At 33.7% G+C, this 14,644-nt stretch overlaps 3 protein-coding genes and 1 long non-coding RNA gene across 4 annotated transcripts; all 4 read left to right on the top strand.

Annotated features, from left to right (window-relative positions):
• Window positions 1-858: 858 nt before the first annotated feature.
• On the top strand, window positions 859-2,179 carry LOC146957501 (protein RISC-INTERACTING CLEARING 3'-5' EXORIBONUCLEASE 1-like). The gene has a single exon (XM_085725866.1). The coding sequence runs from the start codon at window positions 1,321-1,323 to the stop codon at window positions 1,942-1,944; it is 624 nt and encodes a 207-aa protein (XP_085581992.1). The 5' UTR covers window positions 859-1,320; the 3' UTR covers window positions 1,945-2,179.
• Window positions 2,180-3,901: 1,722 nt separating this feature from the next.
• LOC146957502 (uncharacterized) lies at window positions 3,902-4,788 on the top strand (the record flags this gene model as incomplete). The annotated part of the gene is made up of 2 exons (XM_085750634.1): window positions 3,902-4,022; window positions 4,058-4,788. Coding segments are annotated over 2 exons (714 nt in total), but the record flags the coding sequence as incomplete, so codon positions are not given.
• A 1,623-nt stretch (window positions 4,789-6,411) lies between these two features.
• Window positions 6,412-9,531, top strand: LOC146957503 (uncharacterized). The gene is made up of 2 exons (XR_015018786.1): window positions 6,412-6,538; window positions 9,317-9,531. It is a non-coding gene; the product is annotated as an uncharacterized LOC146957503 (long non-coding RNA).
• A 2,191-nt stretch (window positions 9,532-11,722) lies between these two features.
• Window positions 11,723-12,573, top strand: LOC146957504 (uncharacterized). The gene has a single exon (XM_085726013.1). It carries the CDS (start codon window positions 11,747-11,749, stop codon window positions 12,365-12,367), a length of 621 nt encoding a protein of 206 aa, XP_085582139.1. The 5' UTR covers window positions 11,723-11,746; the 3' UTR covers window positions 12,368-12,573.
• Window positions 12,574-14,644: the final 2,071 nt, after the last annotated feature.

Consider the following 14,644-nt stretch of genomic DNA (forward strand, 5'->3'; position numbering starts at 1 on the left):
CTATGCTTAGTGTTGTAATATACTACAATATAGAAATGGTTTCCAATGCAAACCTAGCACTAACACTTCAATCACTTTTGTGCTATTATATAAGTGCTTAGATTATGGCTTTATGTTGCAATTCCAAATTGCTGTGAAACTTAGTGCATGTTTGGATTGACGGTAACATTCTCATAATCTCAGTGTGCTACTGCAATTTTAGCTAAAGTTACAGTTTGGAACTTTTACAGCAACAGTGTCACCATGATTTTGGTCAACTCACCATTCATCTAAACATACTTATTTAAAAATAGAGTTTCAATAAGAAAGGTTCCAAGTAGGTTTAGGTAGTCACTCAAACATGTTGGTGTATACCTTCCACAGTCCGTCTTCTCACATAGTCAATTGTATGTTGCAATGTCGAGAGTTACGTGACTTGAAGATTATGATAATCAATGACGATGGTGTTTGCGTCAATAGTACTTCACGCTAGAGGGTGAAATTCTAAACACTAGACTAATCGATAAAAAATAAAAAAACGATTTATCGTGTCATGTTTAATGGTAATACAATTTTTTAATGACTTATTTAACATTAATGAATGTATATACAATATAATTTATTGGTGTCTATTGTAAATAATTGTATTATTTCCATTGTATCTGCACCATAAGAACATTTTTTTTTTATATTATTTGAATGTTTTGTTTCCAGTAATTATGACCCGTGCGGCAGCACGGGTGCAAGGTCTAGTATATATAATTTAGAAATCGGTATTCTTTTTGAAAAATAGGGAGAAAATATTGAACGCGTTGCCAAGATGTAAAAGCCTGAATTTCGGAAGTAGGAGAAAATATTTAAGATATTGAAATTGAAAAATGCTAAAGTTCCCGACAGGTTTTTATCCCGAATCAGCCCCAGCGTGTATTCCACACAGCCACCTTTTTTGACTTCCTCCTTTTTCCATATGACCTACCATGAATTGTGGGAAAAGCAAAGCTTTCATTGGTTGCTTTTAATTCTTGATGCCCTCGGGATGGATTTTTTCGGGTTGAATAGCAATGCTGATTGAAATTTACGGATTCCCAAAAAAAAATTGACATAATCTTCCCGAGTTTTTTTTTTTGAGACGGAATATTACTGAGAGTTGAATTGCTTCTATTTCCTATGTTTCTCGAGCTAAATGCAATTAAACTCCGTGATGCAATCCTTTTGATATTCTACAAAGCATAAACTGCATGATGATGTGAAATAACTCCTATAAATAGTCCTCGTCTTTTTTTCTTCTGAATTGTGTTCATTTGTATTGTAGAAGTACCGTCTTGTTTCTACAACACACATATGGAGACCAAGCAGGGTTACGAGGATATATCTAACTTCCTTCGCCCTTCTAATAATCATCAAACCAAAGTCATTGGATTTGATGCCGAGTGGTTTATATTCCAAACTGATAGTAGACATAAACTCGGAATTTTTGCAAGACCCAGATGTGCAACCATACAACTCTGTGATGGAAACTTGTGTCTTATTATTCACCTACATCATTTTCGTATGTCTGATAATTGGAGTGAGAATTTCGTCCACAATTCACTGGTTAATTTTCTCAATATGCCGCAGTATACCTTTGTAGGAGTTGGTATCAAAGAGAATTTGGCAAAGTTGGAGAAGCACTATGGGATTGGATGCAAAAATGCTGTGGAACTTGGACATTTAGCTGCTGCTGCTATGAAAAAGCCTCGTTTAAGTTTTTGCGGTGTTGACGAGTTAGCTTTTGTGGTGAATGGACTTGATCTTCAAGAGCACAGGCCAAAAACAACGGGCTATAATTATACTTGTCAACCCCTCAGCAAAGAAGTTGCCAAACTTGTAACTGTCAATGTTTATTCTTATTACAAGATTGGGAGCACACTACTTCAATCTAATGTTGTGGGTGGACTTGATACGGGTCTTGTTCGTCTTTGTTAGTTGGTGATCTATGTTGATGAATGTTTGTCATGGAATGGATTAATGGAATAAGCTAGCTCAATCTCTAGGAAAAAAGTCAGAAGACACTCTATTGTAAAATAGTGTGGTTAAGTGAAAACATTAGAATAGCCTAAGTTTTTTTTCTGATGCAAAATGGGTATTTGGGCTTAATATAATTCAAGCTAACATGAATTGCCATGATAATACATATCATGATTTATAAGCTTTTATTTAATTTTTTACATATCATGACCCAATGTTGTCCTCTGAAAGAATATAAGATTTTGTGGGCTAAAGATCAAAGCAACTAATCGGCAAATAATCAAGTGTCACACCTAATAAAGGGGGATATGTAAGATTAAGATTTTTTAAATGATGTTTCTGCTATAATATGTTGTATTTCCTAAAGAAGATTAGAGTTGTAACTGTAAGGAAATTGAGGAGGGAAAAGATAAACTTTATGTTTCTATCCCGTCATTTAAACTACTCACACCATCCGCCCAAAAAATAGACGAACCTAATAGTGAGTAGAATACTAAAAACCTTTTTAAAATATTCAAACAACACTTCATTAACCCTCCTCTCGTTGAAGTCCTGTCACGAGTCATCTTTTTTGAATGTCATCGAGAAAACGATTTTGATAAAGGAGTTGAATGTCCTAACTCTTAACTAATAGTGAATAGCTTCCCAATTTAAAGGAAGTTTTTTTGTTTGCTTAATAGGAACTATGAACTTAAGGAGTATTTTTTGTGATTTGATGATAATTTAAATCCATGTTGTTTTCAGTTTATAAGAAACTCGGTATATATGGGATAGTTAAAACCAATCGATACAATCTTAACACTTACGGATAATTCTTCCAAACATCTAGAAGGTGTTTTAAAAGATGTCCGAGATAATGTTTGGAATTTAGTAAAAGAAGACGATGATTGACCAATCTTTATGGGTAAACCTTTTCTCGCTTGTGCCATATCAATATTTGGTGTTGGTTTGGTGGGGTTGGCTTTGGTTCTTGAAGTTTGAAATCTTATTAATCTCATACTTGTGAGTGTATGCATGAATGTAGTACTCCCTTTGGTCTCGAAATGTAAGCAAAAGCCTACTATAATTATTAGTATATTTGATGTTACTATTCCAAAGTTACCGTTCAATTAAATCTATTATAACTATGGGAAATGTTAACTTGTGCCCTTAAGGCACAAGTTAATGCATCAAATATAGAAATAGTTTATTGGAATACGTGTATTACATTTAATCTTTAACTTTTTAATGAATTGAATGCATAAAATTTTAGAGAATATTTCTTTTTTGGGTTTCTTAACATGTGCCCTAAGGGCACAATTTCATCACTTTCCAAAGCACTTCAAGGATAAAATTGGAAAGATGTGGTTTTTTATAATGACTTAAATGCATCTAAACCATTTTCTTAAAAAGTGTGCCTTTTTGGTTTTTGCTTTACATATGTGACCGAATGGAGTATCACTTAGCTTATAAATAGGCTTATGTTCTCCTTTTGGTTTGACATCATTTACCACCAAGAACACTTGTACTTCTACATTTTGTTTCAATATAGTTTTTCTCTTTTCTTTTCTTTTTTTGTTTTCTTTATTTTATTATGTTTATGTTCTTCACCGTGAAGAGTGAGTAGCTTCCTTAGGTCTTGGGGTAATGAAAAATAGTTGCGAAAATTAGATTGGTTTGTACCGAAACTGAAGTTGATAATGAGAACTGAAAGATTTTAGACATCATAATTCATTAAAATCTTAGGCAATCTTCTGAAAGCAAAGAGAGGTTGCCAAAAGTACACACAAGGTTTGAAGTATGACTTATGAGAATAATCTAAAACATTTTAAAATACAAAAATGAGTATTCGGACTTAATAATAAACTGACATGGTATTTAATTTCATATGTTCCCGAGAGTTGTACTCCTATTTCCTACATTGGACAAAACCTGAATTGGGCTTGATGCTGAATGGCTTCTGTTACATGGCACAGAGCCAGGAACCGTTACCAAATCCAAATGTGCAACACTGCAACTCTGTGATGGACACTCGTGTCTTATCATTCACCTAAATGGTTTCAATTGCTATGAGAGTTGGGCATATGATTCTGTTTCAATTGCTATGAGAGTTGGGCATATGATTCTGTCCACAAATCACTGCTTAATTCTCTTCGTCTCCCAAATGTTACATTTGTTGGAGTTGGAATCAAAGAGAATTTGGCTAAGTTGGAGAAGCAATATGGGTTTGGATGTAGAAATGCTGTTGAGCTTGGACCCTTCGCAGTAAGTGTGATGAAGATGCCTCATTTGAGTTTTTGTGGTGTTGATGAATTAGCTTTTGTGGTATGTAAGCTTGATTTAAGGAAGTACAGGCCTTTAACCACGGCATATGACTGGGGTTGCCTTAGCAAAGAACTTGCTAAACTTGCTACTATTAATGTTTACTCTTATTACAAAATTGGTTGTAAACTACTTCAATGTGATGTTGCAGTTGGGCGTAATGCTGTAAATGGATCCTCTCAAGCGGTTGCAAGAAAGAGAAACAAAAATAAGAAGGTTGTAAATGGAACCTCTCAAACAAGTGCAAGAAAGAGAAAGAGAAACACATTGAGTAGAGAGAAAAGGCATGTAAATGGTACCCCTCAAGCAGCTGCAAAAAGGAGAAAGATGAAAAAAAGAATGATTAACGAGGAAGATATATAGTCTCAAGAGGATGAATGGGAGGGGATGGGATGGATAGAAACAAGAGATCAAACCCATGTAAACGGGGCTTATTTGTTTTTTGTAGTTGGATCTATCTATATTATTAATGATTTAAGTTAATTAATCTTATAATTTTAATGATTTTTGTTTTATTTTGTTTCAGGAATGTTAACTATGCAAGACATAGATTTAAATAATTTCCTACAAAACTTTTCTACATCCCTCTTACAACATTTAGTCGAATTCTCTCCTACATTCTCTGCACCCTCTGCAATATTTCACTTCTTTACATCCCTCTATAATTTACAACTTATTTCTCTACGTCAATTCCTCTCTCTTAATCACCTCTTAATTATTTTTCCATCTTCTCTCTCAATAAACTCAATTTCATGTTTTTTTTTATAGCAAATTTCATGTTTGAATCATAAGCATTTTCATCATCAATCAATTTTATGTTTCACAAATTGGCCGAAACTTGCATTCCAACGAATAGGAATCTTATCGACACTCTTTTTAATACTCTTTCTAACTTTTATTCTCTTATTAGATTATACTCTATCAATGTATGCTACTTTAAGTGGAATTCATTATTAAAGTGTGAGATTCACTTCTGTTTAAATCAATAAAACAGTGAGTTGATAGGCCAAACCGCAAGTGCACGGTCTATCGAAGTAATAATAGTAGTAAAGAGTATCGTTTCGCTAGGGAGTTGTTAAATTCAATTAACCTTTAAAGAATGATTAGAGGAGGAGAAAGTTTAGTAAGAAGGAGGTTTGATTGCTGAAGGTAAATAACAATAATAATAAAGAGCCTTGGGATCATTGGTTTGTCATAATAACAAATCTTTCACTAGACAAGACTTTAACTTCTAATTCCATGATTTACACCGTAATTTCTTAAGACCGGTTTCCCTTTAGCCCCTCACCTTTCCGATGAAAGTCCGGTGAGAGTTTACTTCTAGTAACCAAGCCTATTTCGCTGACTTGATTACTAGAAGATGCTTATAAGGATTGAAACTACTTGTGTCTCAATAATTGCAAGGACTATTTCGCTGTCTTGCAATTATTGTCTAGATTCACTTGTTCCAACATCAAAGCTCCGCTCTCGCTTTATGAATTGATGTTTGGGATAATGGATTAACAATTATCAAACCCTCCGCTTTCGCTTCCACAGTTTGATAATTGTTAATTCATGTTAAAACGGTGAATCTAAATTAGAAATTACGGCTACATAGAATTAGGGTTAAAGCTTGGTTTATTAGGATTATGTCATTAGACTTTTCCAACAATCCCAAGACAAAGAAGTCTACTTGTAACAGCCGATTTTCGCTAGTTTTATTTTATTATTTATTTATGTGTGTTATATGTGCTCTTATGTGATTATTTGCCTCTGTGTGTATTTTTGGTTGGGAATTGTAGAATTCGGTGTAGAAGGGTATTTTAGTCATTGTGAACTTAGGGGCGTTTTGGTCATTTGAGGGCAGTGGCAATTTTGTAATTTTGCAGAAAGTTATTATTTTTTTAGTGCTTAGTAAGAGTATTATTTTACCAAGTTACTAGAGAGGGGGTAGTAATTATTTTAATTATCATTAAGTGACCGTTAGTGTTATAATTTACCATTAAGTGAGTAGTGACATTTTGGGGTGTTAGAATAGAAATGGGTTAGGCCCATTAAGGTTTAAGAAATAAGCCCAATTGAGTAGAGCTAGTATATAAACTCTAGTTGTTGGTAAAACTAGGTTTTACAAACATTATTCATTTCATTTCATTTGGGAAGAGAAGAGATAGAGACTAGAGGCAACAACAAGATCAAGGGTTAGAGCTTGAAGAGGGGATCCATCATCTAGGAGCTCAATTGAAGCTTGGGTTAGAGATTCTTGGTGCTAGAGGTAAGAGGGTTAGGTTTCAACCATAATTCCTAACTTTTTCTTTTTACCCATTTTATGAAAATTGATGAATTGAACTTAATTAATTGTGAAATTCGTGCTTATGTTGTGATGCAATGTTTGGGTATGTAAATTGAATGCTAATTGAGTTGTTGATGATGAAATTGCAAGCTTAAATCATGTACATATGTATGCTTTGTGTTTTACCCAAAAATTGTTGATATGAGATGTTGTTGTTGATGAATTATTGATGAACCCATGATTGGTTGTTGTTGTTGTTGAGAGATGTTGTTGTTGATGAATTATTGATGAATTCATATTTGGTTGTTGTTGTTGTTGTTGAGAGATGTTGTTGTTGATGAATTATTGATGAATTCATGTTTGGTTGTTGTTGTTGTTGGTGAGAGATGTTGTTGTTGATGATTGAAACCTTGGGGAATTATATTCATTGAGCTTGCTATGAATTTGTGTTGTTATTTTTGAAGTTTATGAAAATAGGTCAAATGATGATTTTTGTTGTAAGGATGTTTTGATGCAAGTTTTACATGATTTTGAATGTTTTTTTATGTTTAGAAATGTTTAAACAAACTTTGGGATCAAATTTGAGCTTTGGGAAGTCAAAATTGGGGTTTTGGGGTGAAAAAGTGAGTTTTTCTAGTAACAGGACTGTCCGAACTCGCCACAGCGAGTGGGAGGCGAGCAGGAGGTGCTCACGGTGAGCTTACTCGCCTCGCGAGTAGATTTACTCGCCACGGTGAGCTGCACAGTGGCAGCATCCCCTGTTTCGCGTTCTTGCGTCTTTTTCCCTCGTTTCTGTTTTGAATTGGCTTTCGGTGTAAACATGAAAGTTGTAGATAATTTTGTTAGCTTTCCAATGACTTTGGTTTGACTTGAAAATGATTCTTGGTTTTTGAGTTATGAGGCAAATACTCCGAGGAGGTCTTAGAGAAAATTTTACGAAAAATCCGCATAACTATTTCTAAATCGACCCAAACCCTTTGGATTGTTTCCAAACTTCAAACTTATGTTTTATAAGTTCAATTAAGGTGTTTAGTAGTATTTAAACTATGATGTGAGGGATTTAACTTGTTTTGCTTAAAAAATAGAAAATTTCTTGAAAAGTGTTTCGGTGAGACGAACTTTGTGATTTTTATGAACTCATCGTATTTGGCCAATGAAATGCTTATGTAACCTCTACTGCACATATGTGTGACTTGTGAGGATACATGGCATAGGAAATTGAGCTCGTTTTCTTGGTTTTGGCTTAGGTGCTCAATTATTTTCAACGTTGTGTTTTTTGGAGACGAACTTGGTATAAAATGATTTTTGAGAGTCAATTGCTTTTGAACCCTTTATGAATAGATTAATATGACTATGAAATGGTGTATGAATGGTTATTGAGTGATGAATATGATGTTTGTGATCATATGTTGTATTTGTTCCTTTATTTGGATTGTAAAGAATTATATGGAAATGTGGCAACTATATGTCGATTTATGTGGAGATGATTGATGATGTATATATGTGACAATTATATGTTGATTGAATTGTGGATGTTGTTGGTGATTGTATAAATGTCAACAGGTGGTGAATTGTTGTCGATGCATATATACTAATTGAATGGTGATGAACATGTTTATGTTATGTTGTTTGTTGAACATGTTAAATGTTGATTGTTGGTGGTGTAATTATGTGACAACTTCATGTTGTGTGATTTTTGATGTTGTTGGTGATTGTATATATGTTAAATTGGTGGTGAATTGTTGATGATTGCATATATACAAGTATTGGTGATGTTGAGGTGATTATTGTTTGTGTGAACATATGCATTGAGTCGAGTCATATGTTTATGCATTCATGACTGATGGTGGTGGATTTTATATCCAAGACTGATGGTGGCGGATTTTATATCCAATTGAGGTGAGTACGATGTTTTTGTTGCATCGAAGGTGACGACCTTGAGGTGTTTTGGTACCACATGCATCTAGAGAAGAGTCTAGAACATTGCATGCATTTGAATAATTGATGAGTTGTGTCATAATTGAATATATGACTTGGTGAATTTGTGTATTGGTGAAATTTGGTGAATGTTGTGATTATGTGGATCGGTGTATATGTACATTCGTGAATTTTGTGGATGGTTGTGACTAATTGTATTATGCTCTAATTGCATGTCTTAATTGTTTGTGCTTATACACTTGGTGAATCAATTGATGATGGTTATTTTAATAATAATGATGAGGTGAGATTTGTATATGTATATATACATATATGATGTGGTGATGTTCTTTGATAACGATGATGGCTTGCTTATAACTTCGATATGATGAATTGTACTCGTTGAGATAAGCATGCTAGATGAGTAATGAAGTGAGTAACGTTTTCATTGATTGATGTTGATAAATGATGAGCTTTTGTTGATGACTTGATTAGAGGTTGAATATGCATGCTATGCTATGATAATAATGTGATAGCTTGAAAGGTAAGTGATGGGGGATAATAATGATCATGTGATGCTAGTGTTCTAGGAGGGAGGGTTATGTATATGTGATACGTGTATGATACACTTGCTGATATGAACTTGGAATGATGATATGGAATGGTTTGAATGGTATGAGAATCATGAATACTGTGAATACATGTATGGTTTGTTATTTTGTATTCTTGAATATATCTTTCATTTCCAATGTTCTTGTTTAAATCTTTTATGGATTATGATGATGTAATGCTAACCCTCAGTGGTCTATGGTGGACCGCCTACCTCTCTGTATGGATGGGTAGACGGCGTGCAGGTGTAGTTTAGTTGTTTGCTTGATGATGCCGAGGAGTGGAGTTCCTCTTTTTCATGCAAGTGTCTAGATTAGGGCTCTGATCTAGGGTAGTTCTTGCATGTTGGTTTTTATTGAACTATGTATTTGGAGTTGAGATGTTATTTGTTGTTGAGATTTGGATGATACATTTGTATTTAGTTTGGAGATCCAGAGATTGTTTATGAATTATATGTACGTTCAGCTGCTATATTGTGTAACATGATCTTTATGCATGTATGTTTTATGGTTTATTCGGAGACGTAGCATCTATTTCTAGAATATGTCTGATGTATTCGCGCGTTTTACCGCTTACTAGAAATAGGGTGTTACACTACTCACTCATGTTCATCGTAGACATGGGGGAAGAAGAGAGAAGACAATAAAATAAATTGCGAAAGAGAAAGTAAAGGAATAAAAGACTTTATTGAAATAATAACTAAAATATTCTAAGCAAAGGTAAGGTGAATGTTTATGGTGGAGAGCTACTCTATTTATAGCTTTACAATCGACTTAGAAACTAAGCAACTAAAAGGATAAAACAGTAAAGCTGCAACAGGGTAACTTGGGCCCGAAGAAAAAGCAGCAAAAGAGGGTTCTGGGACGAGCACGGCCGTGCCACATGTTGGCATGGGCCGTGCCAAGCTTCTGGTAAGGGGGGATTATATTTTTGTCCCGTATCTTCGTATTTTCGCACTGTATTTGCTCCAGTCCTCTTTCTTTTGCTCCAAGACACCTTCCACCATATATTCGTTCCTAAAATATAATAAAAAGCAATTTAAAGTAAAATATTCAAAAAGGAAATAAAATGCAATAAAATAAAATCAAATCTTAATTAAAACTAAACTAAATAAAGCATTAAAATAGACTATTCTATGACTCATCATGAGTGTTAGAAATAGTGTTGCTAATTTCGAGAGTGAGGCGGGGGTATGCTTGGTTCTTGCAAGTATGATTCAGCTCATTGCTTGTTGTCATATAGGTTTTTTGGGGTGGTGTGTTCCGTGTATATGCGGCATCAAGTTGTATTTATTTTCCGTTCTTTCCGCGAGTTTTTAGTGCGTCTTGCACCTACTCGACGAGAACAAAATTTGCCATTTCAAAAAAAAAAAGTGTTGCTAACAAAACTCACAAATAGAAAAATTTATTTGAGCACAATCATTTTGTTGTATGGAGGTACCAATCCTTTTTCCAATTTTATTGTCTACAATTTTCTAGTACATTCACTATGACCAAAGGAAAGATATATACGTACCAATTTTACCAAAATAAACGAAATATTCATATAAATTTTTTTTTAAGGAAAATATTCATATAAAAATTATCTACCGATGTGTCATTTAAAATATTTGATTCTCTTATATACTACACTCAAGTATTGATGTTGTTTTTCTTTTTATATCCATAACTAATACTCTCTCCGGTCCTTTATATAAGAAACAGTTGACTTTTTAGATACATTAGATAATTAATGTATTTGATCTATATTCTAGACTAGATACATCAATTATCAAATGTATCTAAAAAGTCAATTGTTCCTTGTATAGAGGATCGGAGGGAGTACTATAATTGACTATTGTTTTTACTATTGAAATTTTTATTTCTTATACAATTGATTAGAGGTGTTCAAGGTGTTTTTTTTTTTTTTTGGGTTGTGTGTTAACCAGTGTCCCGGGGCACTAGTTATGCAGCTAAAATTGGAAAGAAAAAGCAAAGTTAACATTAAAAGCAACACTTTTTCAAGTTTCAAAAAGTAAAATACACAATTTCCGAAAAAATATTTCCTTAACTCATGAATGGATCTTTTTTGTGTTTAATTCATTTCTTAAATTTGGAAAGAAAAAATAGGTAGTGTTAACTTGTGCCAGGGTTCCACTTTGGTGTCATAGTTGTGTGCCATTGGTGCCATTGGTGCCATCTCCACCACACACACACACATCACACACACATCCCCACACCCATCAGCACACATCAACGGCCAGGATTGCATCAATGGCACCAATGGCACCCAAGCAATGTCATGGAAGTATTTTCCCTTGTGCCCTTAGGGCGCATGTTAATAAATCCAAAAAAAGAAATATTTCCTTAAACTTTGTGCATTCAACTCATTAAAACATTAAAGATTAAATTCAATGCACGCATTCCAATACATTATTTCTATATTTGAATTCTAAACTTGTGCCTTAAGGGCACAAGTTAACATTTCCCAAAAAATAAATGCAACTATGCAAGAGCCTTTAGAGAATATAAGAGGAGAAATTCACTTGATTTAGAGTTATGTACATATTTTATTACGGCCCAAGCCCATAATAAAACTCATGCTTAACCCTAAATCAATTATTTATCATTATAGAAGCCACGCCGTATCTGCTTCATTTTCCTATTCTTCTTTTTCCGTCAAGACATGGCTGTAGTTGAGTCGTTCAATCTGAACGGTGTTTCCATCAATACCACTGTTGTATATGATGGTGTATATGGTGAGGATGAGCAGCCTGTGGTTGATGAACATATCTCACGTTTCATGAGCCCAGCCTACGACACAACAAAGGTTTTTGGGTTTGGTGCCGAATGGCATGTGCCTCCTTATTCATCGTCGTCCAAATGCGCCGCTGTGCACCTCTGCGATGGAGTTTCCTGTCTCATTATTACGTTAGGTGGTTGTGAAAAGCTACCCCGATCACTGGTTAGTTTTCTTAATCTTCCAAATTACACCTTTGTTGGTTTTGGTATCAAAGATAATGTGGCTAAGTTGGAGGCAATGTATAGCTGTGGAATCATAAATGCTGTTGAACTTGGAACCTTGGCTGCTACTGCCATGAAGAAACCTCGTTTGGCTTATATCGGTGTTGATGAACTGCTATCTGTGGTCACTGGGATTTCTCTTCGAAACCAAAGGCCTTTAAAGATTTTCTATGATTGGGGAAACGCTGAACATTACACAGAACTTCTTAAAACCGCTACTATTAATGTTTACTCTTATCAAAAGATTGGGAGAAAATTGCTTGCTAATGATTGGAAGTTGTAGTGGTTTTCTAGAGGAGCTTATGATTGTTTTTTGTTAGTAATGCTAGTTGTATTTTTTTTTCTCTCTATTGTTTGCTGGTTTACTTGCTCATCAAGGTATTATTAGGGTATTCACAATTCACCAATAAATCATTGCTCCACAACTCTTTGTTTTAGGTTATTTATTAATTGAATTTCTGTCTAATGCAATTTCTATAGCTGCGGATAGATCTTCTTTTATTCTAGTAATTGTTTCATTACTGTTTCAAGAAGTTGAAAACCTTCTTACCTTTCTAGATCTTCTTTTATTCTAATTGGTTTATAATTGTTTTGAAAATTGTTCTGTAGCCCCATTGAATTTACCAGGCCCAAATTCTGATTCATTAATGAAAATCTAAGTTATCTTACTTGTAGTGAGGTCGAGACATGGCTATAAAGAAAAAGTAGAGGAAACAACTTGCTTAAGGCTTACCATAAAAATAAAAATATACGAATGTAATTTAAGGGTTTGTTTGAGGATTTCTAATTTAAGAGAGATAATAATGTAATTTTGATACAAGCAAGGCGGGATCGGAGATAGGTATTAGTGTCCCTAGTTTCCCCCCAGCTCCCGTCTTTTGAAATTGGGGAAAACCCAAATCCAATCAATTTGTGTTTTGCTCGTCAGAGACGGGGCGGATTCGGGAGTACCTGCAAGTATAGGTTCTGATGTCGTGTCTGATGAGGTCCAACATATGGTCACGATCTGATGGCATGTTCAAGTTTTCTGTACTAATTACACTTATGTAAACTTATTTAAGAATGTGCAAGTAAAATTAATTAAAAGACCATTTATTATGTTACCTATTTGTACTTGTTTTGTCCCCTTGGATGTTTAGAATATCAATATAAAAACCATTAGTCATTTCCCTCATTTTTTTTCCCATAGTGAACAATTAGAAACTTCTATGTTTAAGAAATGAGTAAATGTCCAACTCATCCCCTCACCTTTATAGGGTGTATCAATTTCAGTATCATATTGGTGTCTTAGAAACGTTGTCATCACATATTGGTCCCTGAAATTACACCCATAACAAATTGGTGTCTGAAATTACATAGTATCAATGAGGTGCCATGATTAACAAATACATGATGAAAGGACTAACATGACAAGCTTTATGCAAAATGAGGTACTAACTTCACATTTTTTGAAGGGGGACCAATGTGAGGGTTGGGTATTTACTTTTTAAGAAACAGATTTAAGTTTTCACATTGAAAATGTTGAAACTATAAAACAATTAGAATAACTGGACTTTTTGTAATTATTACTAAATCTCACTACTAGAATTTTTCGATTTTCCTGCGGATTTTCCTGCGGAATATAATCCGCAGGAATACTTGCGGAATTTCCTGCTGTTTTCGATTCAATGAGGACATTTCCTGCGGATCCAGTAACCGCATTAACTTCCGCAGGTAACGCTAACTTTTGCTGAGGATTTTGCTGCGGAAGTTATTGCTCACCTTTCCTGCGGAACTTCCTGCGGTATTTCATGCGAAATTTCCTGCGGAAATTTTATTTTTTATTTTTTTAATTTCTTCATGAATTTTTTTTGACAGAATTTCTTTATGAAACTTTAAAAATTGAAAGATTTTGAGTATATTATTTTTTTCTCTTTACATAGTGAACATGGACGCTATAATTTTAAATTTAAGTTCAAATAAAATATCAAACTATTTTGTCTGTTGTGATTATTTTTTCATAAATATTCAATGTTAATATATTTTGAAAAATAATATTATTTTGACATATTTGGTTGCTGTAAGAAAATTAAAAATTTTGTTGAAAAGTAAATTAATAATTTTGTATGTTCTTTTTAAAAAAGAATAATGTATTTTTATATTTAAAAATGAGTAGTGTATATTTATAACTTATACCAAAAAAATAAGCCCATTAAATCTCAACAAAATAGTATTTTGTGTTGGGAATGAGAAAAAATGGTGTGAGAAGAGCAATTCACTTTAATCTCCTTTCAGACATATAAGCCCATTTATCTTTAAGTCCATTTAATCTTTCAGACATAACGGCTCTGTTTGGTAAAAATAGCGGATGACTGATAAGCTAGCTGATAGTTTATAGCTGATGACTTATAGCTGATGACTTATAGCTGATAGCTTATAGCTGATAAGCTATTTGAAGTGTTTGGTAAAATTAGCGTTCAACTAGCTGATAAATGTAAAATGACATAAAAGGACATTTTTAATTCATAATAAAGTTTATATCAACTAAGTACTTAAAATTTAATAATTTAAATTTATTAAT

This window comes from Medicago sativa, chromosome 1 (assembly GCF_051527215.1).
Source record: "Medicago sativa cultivar Bolivia chromosome 1, Bolivia_mono, whole genome shotgun sequence".
Taxonomy (NCBI): domain Eukaryota; kingdom Viridiplantae; phylum Streptophyta; class Magnoliopsida; order Fabales; family Fabaceae; genus Medicago; species Medicago sativa.

Bases quoted from the DNA above. Each gene is read 5' to 3' on its own strand.
- LOC146957501 (XM_085725866.1), top strand. From the start codon at position 1,321: ATGGAGACCAAGCAGGGTTACGAGGATATATCTAACTTCCTTCGCCCT.
- LOC146957504 (XM_085726013.1), top strand. From the start codon at position 11,747: ATGGCTGTAGTTGAGTCGTTCAATCTGAACGGTGTTTCCATCAATACC.